The following is an 18,313-nucleotide window of genomic DNA, read 5'->3' on the forward strand; positions in this document are numbered from 1 at the left end:
GCATTGCAGCAGGTAAGGGCAAGATGTGAGGACACAGTCTCAATCTTCCCAGGTCCAGGGTTCCCAGGCAGGAAGGTACATGCTTCTGCATTGAATACATCGATACAGCTTATGCTTATCAATCAACCATACAGGACACAAGGAAAAAAGTCTAGCCTGAAATTACTCCCACACAGCAAATGTGTTCAGGAAATGCCAAATAAAACGTAAAAAACGTAAAAAAGCTCAAGCTCTCTACATAAAGCATGTCTGCATGGAAAAAGGAGGGTGTTGAAAGGTGCTGCAGTTCAATAATTATTATATTTTGGCTGATGCTGTATATAAAATCATTTTACAGTGACAGAACTGGACTCTGAGTGCACCACATAGGTAGGCTGAGGCTAAATATGTTGAAGTAATTCCTAACTTTGCCTAGTCAGTGTGCAAACCAGGGTTCCAGTATTTATTGACCCACTTCATATGGTGCTTCAATTTAGCAACTTGGCCCACAGGCTGACTAATACGGGTGGTCTGGGTCTGAATCCTGACCTTCTCCACAGAGGCACTGCCATTGCTTTTCTGCTCAACCAAACTGTTCACAAGGCCACACAATAAAGAAGGAGCAACTCGAGCCCTGATTAAGCAAAAGCTGTTGTGGAGATGAATTAACATGTTTAAAAACAAAAAACAAACAACAACAAACCAACCACAAGCAAAAAACACTCCCAGCTAAACAAAAATCTGTTTCCACTGATTCCAGAGAATCTGTGTGAGCCAAAGGCTGGCAAAGGAGCAAAGAAGCCCTTGAAGTTCAGTTGGCCATTTCAGAGACCTGTCTCAAGAAGTCAGTCCTAAAACCATGAATGACAAGAGTTATTGAGGTCCTCAGTAGCTTTTTCCCTCCTCCCTGCTCATCTCTCCATAGTTCTCCGTTCTTCCAACCAAAGAAAACTGCTGCTGATCTTCACCACTGAGGATCTGCGCCTTGAGAGCCATGTGCTCCCTTGCAGGGACAAAGGTCAGAACTGCAGCACAGACATGGGTCAAGGGAATGATTCTCCTTCACTGTTTGGAGTTCATGAGGCTGCACTGGGAGCGCTGCCACATCTACTTCTGCACTAGCCAGTGAAAGAAAGATGTGGGAAAACTAGAGAGAGGTCAGGTGAGGACCACTGAGATGCTCATTGGGCTGGAGCACTGGACATAAGAAGGGATTTGGGCTTGTTCAGCCACGAAAAGACAGAGTTAAGGGAAGGAAGTCTGTTTTCTCTTTCCAAATACCTAACTAGCCATTACAGAGAAGACCAAACCTAGTCCCACTCAGAGGCTCACAGAGAAAGGGACAGAGCAACAGTGAAAAGCCACAACAAGGGAAATTCTGAGCAGACATGAGGTATAAAAGAAATGGTGAGATGGTGAAATGCTGCAACATGCTGCTCAGAGAAGACAGCCAATCTCCTGCCTTTGAGATATTCAAGACACAACTGGACACAGTCCTGAGAAGCCTGACTTCAAAGTTATCCCTGCTCTCAGCTGGAGAAGTCAGCATCCACAGGTCTCTTCCAACCTACATTATTCTACAATTCTAAATCCAAACTCAGATGAAAGATCAGTTGCTGGTCTGACTGAAGGAGAGAGGAAGAGGCAGGGATTGGAATGGGGACTGTACAGGCTGCATATGTGATTGAGAAACACACTGAGAAATGTTCATCAAAGCAAAAGGAGAGGAAATCATTTGCTCTCATTTTTAATAAACATATGTTATGCCATGTCTTTTTCTTTTATAAGATTTAAAAAAAAAAAAAAAAACAAAACACCTTATCCTTTTTCCAAAACATGAAGAAGCCAGCCTGGTACACCGTCCTTTCCTATTTCTTGTGACAATGCTGGGGTTTTTTTGTTGTTGTTTTTAATTAAATAAATCTTAATAAACAGCTTGCATTTATTCTGGAAAAAAGTCAAAGGATGGGAAGAAGGATTGTCTGTTAGGCCAGTAATTGTTTGGGTTTAGCCTACACATTGCACCCCTCCAGCTAGGCCTCAAGTGAAGTGAAACACATAAAATAAGGTGATGTGAACAAAAGGAAATGGGAGCAAACTGCATGCACATTCCAAGTATCATCAACTGATTGGTACAAACAGGCAAGGAACAATTAGCAAGATTAAAAGCAGTGACAGACAGCCCCAGACTGATCTATTAAGCTCTCCGTACTGGTGCGTAGGTGCTTGTTGTGCAAGAAGCAAGCAAAAGGCTTGAGCAAGTGAGCCTGCGTGTACCCTTGTAAAACATTAGCACTGGTCAGTGTCAGGCATTTGCCCACAACTGGATGGAGTAGCTGTGCAGGTTTACTCAAATTTGCTGAAACAGTTATAATTAGCCACAGAGCTCAGAGTATCAGTGAACTGGAAGTATTGATTTATGCAGGCCATGGGCAGGTTAACCAGGGAAGGTCAACTAGGAATTTTATGATCCCAGGGTAGATTTACAGCTAGCATAGCTAGGCAAACTCCCTCAGTGCAAGGATAAACCTCAGCTTCTAACTGCTCCAGATTTCACAACATGGCTTCTGATACCCTCCAAGTAAAAATTCCTTTTACCTCAGAATATTAGGATACACACTACTACATCTATAAGCACAGGTGTGATTTGCAGAAAGCTGTGCAGTCAACTACAACTGAAATCCAGTCCCATGCCAAGCCAGTACAGAAAGTACACGCAGTATTAAATCCTGTGCTAGCACAGTGAACTGGATTATATTTAACCTGCAGAGCCTCATCCCGCTGCGAATAAAATCAGCATGAGCAGAGTCAGATCTTTAAAGAATAGCTACTATAGTGATTTGATATCAAGTTCATCACAATTTGTAATAGGCATAAATCTCTAATACTATGATGGATATAATCAGTGTGGCTCTGATCTGAATTCTTTTATTCTGACAAAACTCCCACACAATTCAAGTCAAGATCAGATTTTGTATTAAAACAACTCAAAATACTAAAACAACCACAAAGGGAACAAATGGAGCCTAGGTGGAAAGCTGGTTGACACTGAATTTTTGCATATTTATTCCTGCTATATGTACATGGGAGTAGTCTGCATGTTCCACTGTATTTCCATGAGATTACTGATGGGAGGAAGTAGCTCTTGGTATGAGTATGAATCACAGAAATGCTCATGTTGATGAAGGACCATTCTCCTGATTTTTCTCACACAAATCAACCACTGCCTTTTCTTTTGAGGAAAGGGAGGCAGGAAGAACTCTAGCACTCCCACGCTCGTCAGAGACCAAAGGATCAGTCAGCTCCCAGATAGGAGTACAGGCATTTTCTCGTGTCTCTGTTAAATTACTTACTGCAGATTTTATGGACCAAGCAACAATACACACCCACACATCCAGGATTAGAAAACAACCCCTTGTTTTGAAATTATTATGCTCTTTACTATAGCTCAGGTTTACATAACACAAAGAGTAACTGGATTTTATATTCTACAATAGATAAACTTTTCTGGAAAATATGATATATTCACTGTAAATTTTAACAATTTGCCTTTTTTTTGCCTAATACAGCTATGAAAACATTTTATGTTAGACATTTCAGTGTTGATTTTTGTCCGTATTTGAACCCCTAGTTCTATCTTTTTTTTTTAAGTATGATGAAAGACATTAAGAAGTTACCAAGTTTCCCTTTAATTCTAAATAGGTAGCCTCCCTAAAACTTAAATTCTCACCTGAAGGTGCTGGCCTTTGTTTACCATTTTGCCACTTTAGTCTTATATTACCACTATCTTGTGTGTATCAGACCCAGCTTCTTCATTGTTCACTAAATTAAATGCTTTAAAGCCAAGTTCTTTAATTCTCACAGCATCTTCCATTATATGAAGGTTTGAGTCCAATTTATATTAACACATGAGTGTGATTGCTGTCCATACTGGCATAAAGTTATGACAAAATACTCTTAAGACTGCAAATGTGAAAGCAAATTTTTTAATCTTAGTTCATAAGTAATACAGAAAAAGACATTGTAGAGAAGGTATAATGTTCTCCTAAAACTTCAGGTATGAATTGCATTGTGTTGTGGAACAAGATCTACAGAGCTAAATCTGTTTACCACATTCAGGACAGACAGACCCTCACAGCAGATGTGGAAAAGCAGGGGCACTCAGCTAGCAGCTTTTCATCCGGACCAAACGCTGGTTGTATACCAGCTTCCCAGGCCAGTGTCCATTGCATTTCCCAATGATTACTGTCATCCATTCCAATGGATGCCCAGTCTGGCCATGTATCAGTGTCCAGTGTGTGACTTCTACATGTCCCTGTTTCACAACTGTTCAGTAACTTTGTAGTTGTGCATCAAAGTAGTCTGGCCTGAAAGTCTTCTCTCTCTGTGCACAAAAGCATTAGGTCAGGGATAAGAAACTGACGTGCTCTCACAGCTTATTTTGCTAGTATTGTAAGGACCAGGCTAACTGTGTTTAGGATGTGGACCCATTTTTTTCCTGGGTGAACATGAATGCAACTTCTCTCTCCAGCATCGTACAATGATAATGCCCTGCCCAGGCAAGGGGATTTATACCCTTCAGGTGAGACCCTGCCTCATGCCACACTCAATTAAGGCTTGGAGAACTCTCATTTTGCTAGGGGAGACACTGGCTAGAGATGTGGATGTAGACAATGCACCGTGTTTCCACAGAGCAACCTAAAACTGTATTCTCTGTCTCCCAGAGTCACCATTTTTGGACAGCTGAGGTGGAAACCCTCCCTGCCACACTGAAGCAAGCACTAGCAGCACAGAATAACAAACTGAGTTATCAAGAACTCTAAATGAAGAAGGTCTGCAGGAACTAAGCTCTTTCAAAAGCCTCAGAATTAAAAACTTTGGATGAAATACACTATCTTTTTCAGACTTCTCAATAATTTTGCCCTGATAGGAAACTACATACTCAGTAGCCAGTTTAGATGTAGACATAAACTGTGAATTTGTGAACTCCTTTCAGAAAGCCTTGTCCCACCTTCTGCTATTTCCACTTTTTTTTTTTTTTTAAATAAGAGTTAATAAAAGAGACAGAAATCCATCACAATCCACCAGAGGTGTTTTTTTGTCAACACTTCATGATATGACCATGAGCCAGCACTGTGCCCTTGTGGCCAAGAGGGCCAATGGCATCCTGGGGAATATTAGAAGTGGGGTGATTAGTAGGTCGAGAGAGGTTCTCCTTCCTCTCTACTCTGCCCTGGTGAGACCACACCTGGAATATTGTGTCCAGTTCTGGGCTCCTCAGTTCAAGAAGGACCGGGAACTGCTGGAGAGAGTCCAACATAGGGCAACTAAGATGATTAAGGGAGTGGAGCACCTCCCTTACAAGGAAAGGTTGAGGGAGCTGGGTCTCTTTAGTTTGGAGAAGAGGAGACTGAGGGGTGACCTCATTCATGTTTATAAATATACAAGGGGTGAGCGTCATGAGGATGGAACCAGGCTCTTCTCGGTGAGAAACAATGGTAGGACAAGGGGTAATGGGTTTAAACTGGAACACAAAAGGTTCCACTTAAACTTGAGAAGAAACTTCTTCTCAGTGAGGGTGACCGAGCACTGGAACAGGCTGCCCAGGGAGGTTGTGGAGTCTCCTACTCTGGAGACATTCAAAACCTGCCTGGACACCTTCCTGTGTAACCTCATCTAGGTGTTCCTGCTCTGGCAGGGGGATTGGACTGGATGATCTTTTGAGGTCCCTTCAAATCCCTAGCATTCTATGATTCTATTCTATGATAACAACTTCCCTGAAACAACTGAAAATGCCCTGAGCTGCAGAGAGAGAAGAGGAATAACAAGTGCTTTGCATTTGAGACTGAATTTTCACTCTTTTTTTTTTCAGATCCATTAAATATGCAAATATTCTATGATGCATTAATGTGTAAAAAAATTTGCTTTCATGCAAATAAGGAATCTTTCTGTATAATGGGGTGCTGTATAATGGGGTGTAAAAACTATCCTTCTTTGAACAAGAGGAGGGAAAGGTCTGGGACGCATTAATACTGCTACTTTAATCCCACAAAAAATTCTGGAAACAGATACTACTGAGTAATCCAACACCACTATTAAACAGCGTATTTTGTGGTAAGCCTTTGGTAGGATGGGCTACTGATGAACATTAGCAAACAGACTTTGGTATAAATGCTTTAAGTCAAACTGCGAATTGGATATTAGATGGTAAAAAAAATGACTTTACTGCTCACAAAAACAGATCCTTCAGAAAAGTGACTTAGCAACCTCGCTACTGCATAGTCCTTCCTTTAAAATATTTTTCTTTAATATTGTCCAATTTTAAAAGTTCTTTTTCAGATAAACACTGCCTATAGGAAACAGCCCTCAATTGCAAACACATGTTCTTGATCCAAAATAGTTGTCAGTCCATATTTGAACCAGATTTGCATGAGGTTTCTCCCCCCGTCTTGACATGATGCTATGTCACAACTCTTGGAGATGTGACTCTTTAAAGAGTTAAGATGCCATTTAGCTGGCACATGTTTATTAGCTAATGGTTGCCTAAATTCCCTCCTGATTTCCTTCTCAGCTTGGCAGCAAAATCCACCTAGGTTCTAAGCCAACTTCTGAATTAACATTTATTTTTACACTAATATGAAACTTTGCACAAGAGATGCTGGCACTATATTTGCAACAAATGTGTTCTTGCATTGGTGCTACAGGAAAGCAATGTGGTGGTGTTAAGAACAAACCCTCTTCAGCTCTGCAGAACACCAGTGAGGTTTGCCTTCTCTGGAACACGCTTTTCAGACCCTGGAAGTATGGATTTCATAAGCAAGTTTGGTTTTTTTTTTAGTACAAGAACAGAGGGCAGAAGTAAGTTCAAAAGCCCTGGGGTATGCATAGTACCTTGACTTCACTGAATCTGGAGTGACAGCACTGCTGGGCTGAACCCCAAGGCGACTATTTGGGTGAAGTTCCTGCAGGCTCAGCTGAAGCTCCTGATAAAAAACAAACTTATGAATGAAGCCCATTGTGAATTCCTTCAGCTTGCACTTCATGCACTATTGTCTTAATTACTAGGCAGTTTTGCTCACCATGGCACCTTCCCTGTCTTTCAGTGTTTCCCCAGATACTCAGCACTGTCTATGTGAGGTACCATGACTTTATACCCAGCTTCCCACCACAACAGGGAGGACCTTGGTCAGCTCTACAGACCCTGAGGAAATAGCCCAGTTCCAGCAGTAGCAGCCGTTCCTCTTCTCACACACAACAGGAGGCAAATAAAACTAACATTCAGTGCTCTTTGGAAGCCTGCAATGTTCGAAAGCTCGGTACTGATTTTTAAACGCACAATCATCTCTGAAGTGTACAGCTGTGCTCACCTACCAGGTTACCTGATGGCACAACAAAAGTCAAATCATTTACTAAATGGCTCTGGTGGTTAAGTTTGCAACAACTTGTTTGGTTAGATGAAGAAAGGGAACAAGAAAACAGGAAGGAAAGGATGATGTGAGAGGGACAAAGAAGGAAAAAGGGAGATGAAAAAATATGAAGGAAGGTGCAACCATGCTCATCTTAACTCTACTGACATGTGTTTGCTGAGAATTAAGTAGGACTGTGTTTAAAGATATGCTGTCAAGAATGTTACATTTTGACAGTTTGCAAGACTATCACATTATGAGGAATATGTTAATTTCTGTACTAATTCATCCAGAAACTATTTGAGAATATAGTGTGAAGGCTGTACCACTTTAGATAAATAAATAAATGCCCTGCACTGTTATACTTCCACATTTTTTGAAATCCAAATTTCGTATTTTAAATTCATATCTCATCTCCAAATGTTTGCTTGGTTTTGGACCTCAGACAGCCATCTTCTCACCTAGACATTAACCTCATTCTGTTGTGGTTGTTTTCTACTTGCTGCTCCACATATAATGAATCAGCTCTTTCACCGCTTCCTGAATGTGGTCCTGCAGTGACTGGGCTGTGGTTGCAGCCGCTGTCCGTCTACCCACCCACCCACCCTTCCCTACTTCCCTGTCTGGGGTCCCTTTTGTTACTACCATGCACTTTTCTCCCTACATGTTTCTTCCTTGAGCAAGGTCAGCCATGGGGATATCTGCCCTAAGCCCACACCAGACCAAGCTGCCTCTGGACTGAGCTGTGCTCCTGCCTCTCTTCAGCCCAGAATACACCCTTATTTTTGTTTTTCTTTGTTCTGCCTTTGATCCCAGCACTTCTGTTTCCCCTGTAATAAGAGTGTAGTTAGTACAGATCTGAAAAACATAATGCAGTCAATTAGATTCTTTCCTCTCTGATTAGCCTCATTAATGATTCCTTAGGATTTTTACAGGACTAAAATTTGTCCTCTACTTAAAATTACTGACAATTTTATTCTGAAAAATGATTTTGTGCTCACAGCAGATTCATTTCACCAGTGTGCCTTACATATTTAAAAATGTAATCCAAACTGCATAGAGTGGCTACAACAATGTGAAATGATAACACCCACATAAACCAACAAGGATTTAGGTGATAATGGCAAGCTGAACAACTGGAAGCCTAGTTTAAATATAAGCAACAGCATCCACACAGAGACCTGTACATGTTTAATAACTGTATCACATTTTTTTTTATTCCTTTAGATGCTCTGCATGCAAATAAGTCTTTAAACAACTTTCTGAATCTAAACCTAATATATGCATTTTATGTGAAAAAAAAATCAATGTAATTTATCAGATTTCCAAGATTGATTATTCTCCACAGAAAATGGATCACCTTTATCCAATCAAACTTCTTCTCTGTATGCAGTGCTTTATCTGCCTCTGCTTTGTGCTTAATGTGTATTAACCCTCATGCATGTGGGTCACCTAACTGGGCTTTGCTGAGACAAAGTGTAAATCATCAGTAGAAATAACTGAGTTGCTGTGGCACTGCAGACCATCACCCACCTCAGCTACATACCACCAATCCCGTATAATTCTGTAAGGACACGGGCAAATGCTTACCAATGATCACAGCTGATAAAGGAAATTCAGAGTCTGTGTTCTTTACACAATTTTTATTTTCTCAAACTCCTGTTTTATTAAAAATAAAATATTAGTCTATTCTTACAGTGCTTTTCAAATTGAAACATGCGAAAAGTAGGATTGACAATTTCTGATAGGCATGTACAGAGATGTGCATGCTATAATGGCATTTTGTGAAATGTTTCTGGAAAAAATAGGGGTTTGTTTGCTAATCTAGACTAGAAATTGTTTTTTAAATGGCTTGTTTTAGTGACAGCCCAAGACTTGGCAGGCCCTCCTCTCCTCTTTTGTATCATAGATAAAGAGAATTGATTGCAGTTCACGGACTGTAGCACTGAGCTCTGTATCACTACAAAGTACAGATTTAACAGTCTTATGGGTACAAAAAAGTGGGGCAGAAGTGACTCCAAGTTGAGACTTCAAGGGAACATCAAAGGAATTAGTCTCTTACACACACAGAGAGAACAAGCAGGAAGATCTTATCTGGGAGTGTGTGTGTGGGGGGGGGGGGGGGGGGTCGGGGCGGGGAAGGAGGGGGTTTGTCAGAAAAGAGGTGGCAAGAACAACAACAGAAACAACTGAGAAGTAGTAGCAGGGAGTCAAAGACCAGAGATTTGAAGTGTGGTCCAGCCCCTGACTTCTCTGTGCCACCACCCAAAGGAAGGTCATTGAATCCTCCCATTGCCCCATCAACCTTCTTACTTGGTAAAATTCTGTTTAGGTATTTTCTAAGTCCTTTGTCCACACCAGTCCTCAATTCTGCAGTGTCTCACAGGTGCTCCTGTCCTACAGATAATGAAGAATAATTACTGAGAAAACAAAAAGAAAGGTAGCCTGCTTTTCCTCTTCCTGGCTGCTCTATTTCCTGCATTAACTTCATCATACCACAAACAGACACTTCAGAAGTGTTATATGTGTCTTTACCATAGGCCTATGTTTTAACTTATGCTCTTAAACAGATGAATAAACTCCAGTTAGCACAGACTCAACATGACAAAACAAACTGCTTTTCCAGGTTGGTCATTGGTTTATGATTCCAGCAACTATTGACTAAGTAGCTACTCATTCGGTCAAACAAATTATCTTGTACTCAAGAACCGCAAAGGCTCAGTGATGCACAGCACGCATGCTGCAGAACATTTAGGGAAGAGCAACCCAGCACTCAAAACACTTCAGATGGGAGGCTCCAAACAGCTGAGTTTGCAGCATAGCCCAATGAACCAAACCAAACAACAGTTCCCTAGGGAAAATCCTGTCCCTGTTGAAGCACTAGAACCATCTGCTACCCCTTCTCCCCCTACTCCACAGTCTCCAAGGTGAGCAGGACTGGCATAGCAGGCAGTGACTGCTGCCTAAGCAGAGGCTCTGGCAGGCATGAATCCCACTGTGCATATTTTAGGTAGGTAAAAAAAAGCCCCCTGCCATCTCCAGGCAAGTTTGGGAAGCTACGGTCCTCTTCATGTGGGCAACTGAAAAAAAAAGTGTTAAAAGGTACCTTTCACCCTTCTCTCACCTCTCCAAATTGGAGACAAGGCGTGATGGTTTTAAACTAAAGGAAGGGAGATTCATGCTAGATAGGAGGAAGAAATTTTTTACAATGAGGATGGTGAAACACTGGAACAGGTTGCCCAGAGAGGTGGTAGATGCCCCATCCCTGGAGACATTTCAGGTCAGGCTGGACAGGGCTCTGAGCAACCTGATCTGGTCAAAGATGTCTTTGCTCATTGCAGAGGGAATGGACTAAGATGACCTTGGAAGGTCCCTTTCAACCCAAACTATTCTGTGATGTAACAGCACTTTCTTGACTCGATGGAAGTGGCCATGAAAAAGAGTGTGTTACACAGTAACTCACAAGATCATTGTTAACATTGCATAAGCAGAGAAAACTGGAACAGGAGAAATGGATTATCTTCCCTCAGGTAGCATGGAAAACATCACATGAGAACCTAACAGGAAGGAGCCCTGGGGGTTTTCTCTCCACTTTCTCCCATGCTTGGAACGTCAACAAACAGAATCTACCTCTACCTTTTAACTGATGCACTAGAAACTAGAACAATTGAAAGCAACCAGTACTTTAGTAACAGCTCTATTCGGTTTGGTTGGGAAGGTCATATGATAACTCCAGCTAGATCACAGGGAATGCTGACAAGCAAAGAAAACCACTCATAAATTCTGAGGCAAGAACAAAGAACACACTCCTCTATATCTAGGAAAGCTAGAACAGGGAACAAAGGGTTTGAACAGGAAGAAAAAAAAAAGACATATTCAGTGAGAAGAGAACTTTCTGACTGGAGGTGCTTAAGAAATGGCATAGATAATTCCAGGGAAGTGGCAAAATCTTCACCATTACATATGTTAAAAAGCTGGCAATAAAATCGCTACTAAGGAATAATTTTAAATACAGTTGATTCTGCTTTTGTTCAGAAGAATGGGCCAGATGACCACTTCCACTCCCTTTTTTTTTCTACAGTTTCTATGGAAAAAAATTAAAAAGGGAAATTCAAGTTTTTATTACACTGGAACCTAAAGCTAGAAGAATCTGCACTGTGTAGTTTAGACCATGCCATTCACATGATACATTATTGACTTCTAATTGGTTTTGTTTAAAAACCTCAGAGATTAATGATTAGCTCTTCAGAGATGACATTGTCTCTTCATTGCGTGTGAGTGTGCCAGCACAGCCCTAAATGCTGAGGTCTGTCATAATACTGTACTGACTTCTGTGTACTAGATTTTATAATATCTGTGGGGCAAATGTTGTAAGTCATTTGACAGTAATTTATTTTTATCAACCTGAGGTTGCTAGAACCAAATAATCATATTGCAGGCAGGTCGGCACAAGTAAATATATGTAGCTTGGTTTCACAAATATATGCTTGCATACAGATACCCACCTGCTGCCTCAGAGCTCATGTCATGAGTTACAGAACACACAATGTATACAGATTTGTCAAATTACATCCTGGGGGTAGAGGGGTGTGTTATACTTTTACTTTATGGAATAGCCTCCTTTACAACACTAGTTACACTTCCAAAGTTCTCATAAACTGGAGTATTTGCTGCTTTGACTGCTGGATGAAACCAAATATATTACTGACTAGAAGCTCAAAGTGAAAAAACACAGTAGATTGATTTTTCAAGAGCTACTCAAGAAACACCCAGAAACAAGTCTTACTTGAACCTGAGTTTCAGTATCAGTGTAAAAGCACCAATTGTGTCTATTACACAAGAGTGGTGAAACCCTGGAATAGGGTTCCTGGAGAGGTGGTCGATGCCCCACACCTGTCAGTATTGAAAAGGCATTTGGACAACGTCCTTCATACCATGCTTTAACTTTTGGTCAACCCAGAAATGATGAGGCCATTAGACTAGATGGTCATTGCAGGTCCCTTGCAACTGAACTATGCTATTATATTCACTTAGAGGTGCTGGGTTACAAAAGAGTGCACAAGGAGATAACTAGTGTTATAATTTGGGTTAGCAGCTTGAATTCAAATTTCTGGAGGAACCCAGGGACACAAACTCAGCCTTTTCATTCAAGTAATCTTGTCCTCAGAAATGACTCAGCCAGCCTCAGTTACCAATGCATCTGTTAAGGTTTCAGTATAAACAAACATTTAAATGCATCAGTGTTTCATTTACTTTTCTGACTGGGATGTGAGCTCCTAAATTGCTCTGATGTTTTTAAAATTTTAATCCAGATTCTCCAGATGCCTGTTGGCAGCTTCCAGCAGATGCTGCAAGCTCAGCACATTCACATTTCCTGAATTTTGGGGGGAAAAAAAAGTCATTGAAGAAACACAGTGAAGAGCAGTGCAATTTAGTGGGACACTCACTGATTGAAAATCAACATGCCGTGGCACATGTGCTACCACCAAAAGTACCATCTTCTGGATGATGTGAAAAACTGAGTGACCAATTATTATTTCTAGTTGTTTAAAATTGTGTTTCATTTGAGTACTAGACTGGTCCAGACCATTTTGGACAATTGCCTTCTTCCCCTCATTAGCACTTCACAATCAAATGTGTATTTTTTTTATTTTTTTTTTCAGTCCTACACTATTTTTTGATGTCATTTGCCATAGCAAGCCATCAACACATTTACCACACACTTTTCCATAATGTAGCATAATCTAAATATTTCTGTCATCTTAATATCAATATTTTTTCTTATATCAAGTCTGCTTTATCAAAGATTGATGATTACTTTTGTTTAAACAAAGAAAACAGCAAAAGGATGCATCCATGCAATGCTTAGATTTAACACTTCTAATGCAAAACAGATTTGCCAATATGAGATGTTTCAATGACAGTTATTTCACTTTTGTCATATGAATAGTCACTAGACACACATGGATATGGGCACGTGCACTATCTACATCATACAACTAAAATTTGTCGTAGACTGCAAGGAACTGAAGATAACGATGGCATCATTAGAAAAATAGTTTCCATAGATTAAGGTTTAGGTTTTACAGTCACTCCATGTTTTTAATACATATGTTGCATCAATAATAATAGAAAGCTATGTATAAATGTTTTATAAACACCATTGACTGTAGGGACCCATTAAATAAACTGAAGGTGCCCAAATCCAATCTAAGCAACAAGATAAAACAAATCAGAATGTATTTAAAATCTCTTTAAGCCAGTGTGATATTACACACCTGTCACAAAGCCATCCTATTCACACCATTAGAAATCAGATAAGTTACAGACTTTTAACTACTAGATACAATTCACTTGTCATCAAGTACCTAAAGCAGACAAACAAAAGTATCATTCTGTATCATCTCCATTTGGGGGATTTCTTTTTTTTTCCAAGGTAAAGTTTTAGCAAAAATAATGAAGGATTTTATGTTGCATAACCATAAAGGAACTCAAAGCTAGCCAGAAGTGTAGGCATGCAATAAATACACACATACGACATGAAGAAGGAAGCAAGGATACACGGTACTGTGACCTACTCTGTGTCAGGCCAGCAACAGCTTTCATTCCCTGTAAACAAGCAACGTTTAGACACATTGACAGAAGAAACAACTACCACAGATGCCATCATGATGCCAAAATTGCCAGATACCCAGTTGCAATACATGAATATCAAATCTGACCATTTTTTCCCATGTCAGCATGGCTGATGACTGAAGCAGAGGCAGAGCAGCCCAGCCATCAGAGCCCACCAGCATCCCCAGTTTACACTCAAGGCACCCGCCAGGCTCCAGGCAGCTCCCTTGGGACTGATGCATGAGCAGCCTTTGTCAGGACATCAAGACCTTGGGCACTCAGATTAAGGGGTGCTCTCTGCTACATCCACACATTTCTGTAAACAAAACCTCCTATGTTTGAACAGACACACCTGGAAGCAGTACATGTGTTTTTTAAGACTTACACCAATGCTTTTAGCAGTTAATTGTAACAACACTGACAAAAACACATGGAAATGAACAGTATTTTTAGGCTTCTACTCCAACTACCAAACCAGCTCAACTCGCAGCATAAAGTCATCAGATCACTCCAAACTATTGAAGAGTATATTATGTGTTTTCCTCAAAAACAGTTGTAGTCCAAACCTGCAAGAGTGGAAATGCATCACGACTTTGGTATTGAAAAGGCTAGTCCTTTATGACCTTGTAAGCTAGACAGGAGTATTTGAAAGAGAAACTCCTTCACTTGCCTGTGACAGCCTCAACTATTAGATTGTTAAATAGTGACACGATTACATGAGACTTTTCTACAAATTAATTGTTGCAATTTTGACTCCCTTGTAGCTCCACAGAGTTCAATGTGCAGCAAAAAAGAATTTACAGGCAGTGAAGTATGAGAAATAGTGGTCATAAAATAATCTCCTTTAATTCTCCAGAGCCCTATTGCATAGTGCATATAACAACATAAGACATGTGCTAGAAGGGAATATAGGTTTTATTTGCCCTCACAAGAGATGACTTGCAATGCTTGCTGACAACTGTGCCTCCCAAATTCATGCTGAGAACAGCTTTATAACAAACCATAGTAATAGCTGATAGAGATGCTATATATAGTCATACACAAAAGCTCTTCTGCTTGGTTTTATGTCTGTATCTGTGGTTCTCTTCTGAGACACCCAACTGCTAAACAGGAGTTACTTATGTGGAACATTTATACCCATCAGCTTTTATTAGTGAAGATGAACAAAATAAACAACAGCCAACACGGGCCTTATTTTTGATCAGAAACTCCTGCAATTTTCCCCCGACTTTGCTGCTTGCGCACTTCCAGGACACAGTAACACAAGAGTCGGCACCGACTTTTCCCGAGAAATAAAACCACCGTCAGCCGCACAACACTTCGACCGGCATCATGACATCCTGAGAAGCTCCCCAAAACCGAAGCGCCAGCCCCCCGCGGGTTTCCGTCACACCGCAGCAGCCGGCGGGCTCAGTCGCCGGGCGAGCGCAGCACGCAGGATCCCTTCAGCCGGGGATGAGCCGGAGCGGGTATTAAAGGAAAGGCAATCCTCTTAGGAGGGCTGGCGGCGGGCGGTGAGGCGAGGCAAACCCTTATTTCCCCACCGGGGCGACAGCCCGCCTGCCCGCCCCGCCACGGTGTGCAGCCACCCGGCCTACCTACCCTCGCAGGGAGCCCCGCTGCGCCTGAAGGGCAGGAAGCGGCGGCTCGCCCGGGCCTGCGGCAGGTGGACACCGGCACCGCCCGCACCGCCGCCTCCCCGCAAAGGGGAGCGACCCGCCGGCGGGTGGCGGGGGGCAGCGGCAGGGCCGGGCGGGGGGCGGCTGCCCCGATTAAATGGGTCAATTACATAATAACGGGTGTCGTGTCCCCCCCCCACTCCCCCCAAACTCCCCCCGGCGGCGGCTCCGCGCCCCAGCGGGCAGGGAGAGGAGAAGCCGCAGCGGCGGGCGAGCGGGGCCGCCTCCCGTCACGGACCCCGGGCAGCGCCGCCACCGTCGCCTTCCTCCTGCTGCCCCCCGGGGCAAGGCCGCCCCTCCCTACCCACCCCCCCGTCCCACAGCGCACCTTCTCCTGAGCGCGGTTGAGGCGCTTCTGGACGTTTTTGGCGAAGATGCCGGTCTTCATGTCGGCCATGGCTGGCGGCGGGGATGGGGAGGGTGGGGGGGAAAGGCGGGCGAGGCAGAGCCCGGCGGCAGCGAGCGGCAGCGGCGAGGCAGGGATGGAGGGATGGATGGAGGGAGAGCGAGGAGGAGGAGAGTAAGGAGGAGGAGCAGGGCCTTAAAGACACAGCGGGGAGAGGCGGGGCCGCCACGGCCTCAGGTGAGCCACGGGCTCCCCCGCCGCGGCCCGCCCCCGGCTGCTGGGCCCCCGCAAGGCGGGCACGTTGTGTCCGAGCGGTGAGGCGATTCCTATAGGTGATAAAAAACATCAAGAGAGAGAATGGATGAAGATTTCCAGAAGCCACCAGCGGTGTGCTGACCGATGGCCACATCCACTACCAGCACAAGCCCCGCTGGTACAGCTGGAAAGCACGAGGCACCTGCGGATTTCCCTAGAAATTTCAGCAGAATCACAGAATGTCAGGGATTGGAAGGGACCTCAAAAGATCATCCATTCCAATCCCCCCACCGGACCAGGAACACCCAGATGAGGTTACACAGGAAGGTGTCCAGGCGGGTTTTGAATGTCTCCAGAGAAGGAGACTCCACAACCCCCCTGGGCAGCCTGTTCCAGTGCTCGGTCACCCTCACTGTGAAGTTTCTTCTCATATTTAAGTGGAACCTCCTGTGTTCCAGTTCGTATCTACTGCCCCTTGTCCTATCATTGGTTGTTACCGAGAAGAGCCTGGCTCCATCCTCGTGACACTCACCCTTTACATATTTATAAATATTAATGAGGCCGCCCCTCAGTCTCCTCCAAACTAAAGAGCCCCAGCTCCCTCAGCCTTTCCTCATAAGGGAGATGCTCCACTCCCTTAATCATCTTAGTTGCTCTGCGCTGGACTCTCTCCAGCAGTTCCCTGTCCTTCTTGAACTGAGGGGCCCAGAACTGGACACAATATTCCAGATGTGGTCTCACCAGGGCAGAGTAGAGGGGAAGGAGAACCTCTCTCGACCTGCTAACCAGTCCCCTTCTAATGCACCCCAGGATGCCATTAGCCTTTTTGACCACAAGGGCACAGTGCTGGCTCATGGTCATCCTGCTGTCCACCAGGACCCCCAGGTCCCTTTCCCCTACACTGCTCTCTAATAGGTCGTTCCAAACTTACACTGGAACCTGGGGTTGTTCCTACCCAGATGTAAGACTCTACACTTGCCCCTGTTATATTTCATTAAATTTTTCCCCGCTCAACTCTCCAGCCTGTCCAGGTCTTGCTGGATGGCAGCACAGCCTTCTGGCATGTCCACCAGTTCAGAGCTGCTCTCAGTTTCCAAGTTCAATTTTGGGGCTGCACGATGATAAGCCCCCAGCACAGTACTAGGAGCTGCAGTTTAGAGTGCTGCACCCCTTGCTGGGTCCAAGCAATGTTTCTCAGAATCACAAGATGTCCTGAGTTGGAAGGGACTCATAAGAATCATTGAGTCCAACTCCTGTCCCTGCATATGACAACCCCGCAGTTCACATCATGTGTCTGAGGGTGTTGTCCAGTCTCTTCTTGAATACCATTTGCTGGCGCGACCAGCAGCTGCATGGGGCTTGTGGTGTCAACACTGCTGACTGCAAAGTGATGCGTGCTGGCTCACCATTGCGCTGCTCTTGGTGTCCTCCTCCCATCCAGTGCTCGCTCCTATCTCAGTGTATCAGCCCACAGCAATAAATAGGCCCTAGGCTGTTTTCAGGTTGTTGTTCTCATTCCTAAAATTACAGCTTATGGTCAAAAGTAGAGTACGGTCGCAATAAAACTCACCATCTTCCCTTGACACTAAAGCACCCCAAAATCTTTCAAATACAGAATCGCTCAGCACACATCACTCAAGGTTAGCAAAGTCAACCTTCCTAGATACCATGGCCCACATTTCACTTCACAGAATCACAGAATGTCAGGAATTGGAAGGGACCTCGAAAGATCATCTAGTCCAATCCCCCTGCTGCAGCAGGAACACCCAGATGAGGTGACACAGAAAGGTGTCCAGGCAGGTCTTGAATACCTCCAGAGTAGGAGACTCCACAACCTCCCTGGGCAGCCTGTTCCAGTGCTCTGTCACCCTCACTGTGAAGAAGTTTCTTCTCAAATTTAAGTGGAACTTTTGTGTTCCAGTTTGTACCCATTACCCCTTGTCCACTTCCGGCATTTATTTCTGCCGTTCAACCAAGCACGGAGTTCCCTGATCTGGAGAGCAGAAATCCAGTGGCAAACACAGCAAAGCAAA

The 18,313-nt window shown here is 43.4% G+C and overlaps 1 protein-coding gene across 10 annotated transcripts in view; it reads right to left on the minus strand.

Moving 5' to 3' along the window:
- LOC136098724 (amphiphysin) overlaps positions 1-16,302 on the minus strand; it is a 161,137-nt gene extending 144,835 nt beyond the window's left edge. For 3 of the 10 annotated variants that reach the window (XM_071804753.1, XM_071804752.1, XM_071804750.1), the window contains exon 1: positions 16,008-16,302. In XM_071804753.1, the coding sequence (XP_071660854.1) occupies positions 16,008-16,076 (69 nt within the window). In that variant the 5' untranslated portion in view covers positions 16,077-16,302. The remainder of the gene's footprint in view (positions 1-16,007) is intronic. The other 7 variants (XM_071804751.1, XM_071804749.1, XM_071804748.1 and 4 more) reach the window with 3 other exon arrangements.
- Positions 16,303-18,313: the final 2,011 nt, after the last annotated feature.

The sequence above is a fragment of the Patagioenas fasciata genome, chromosome 2, assembly GCF_037038585.1.
Source record: "Patagioenas fasciata isolate bPatFas1 chromosome 2, bPatFas1.hap1, whole genome shotgun sequence".
Taxonomy (NCBI): domain Eukaryota; kingdom Metazoa; phylum Chordata; class Aves; order Columbiformes; family Columbidae; genus Patagioenas; species Patagioenas fasciata.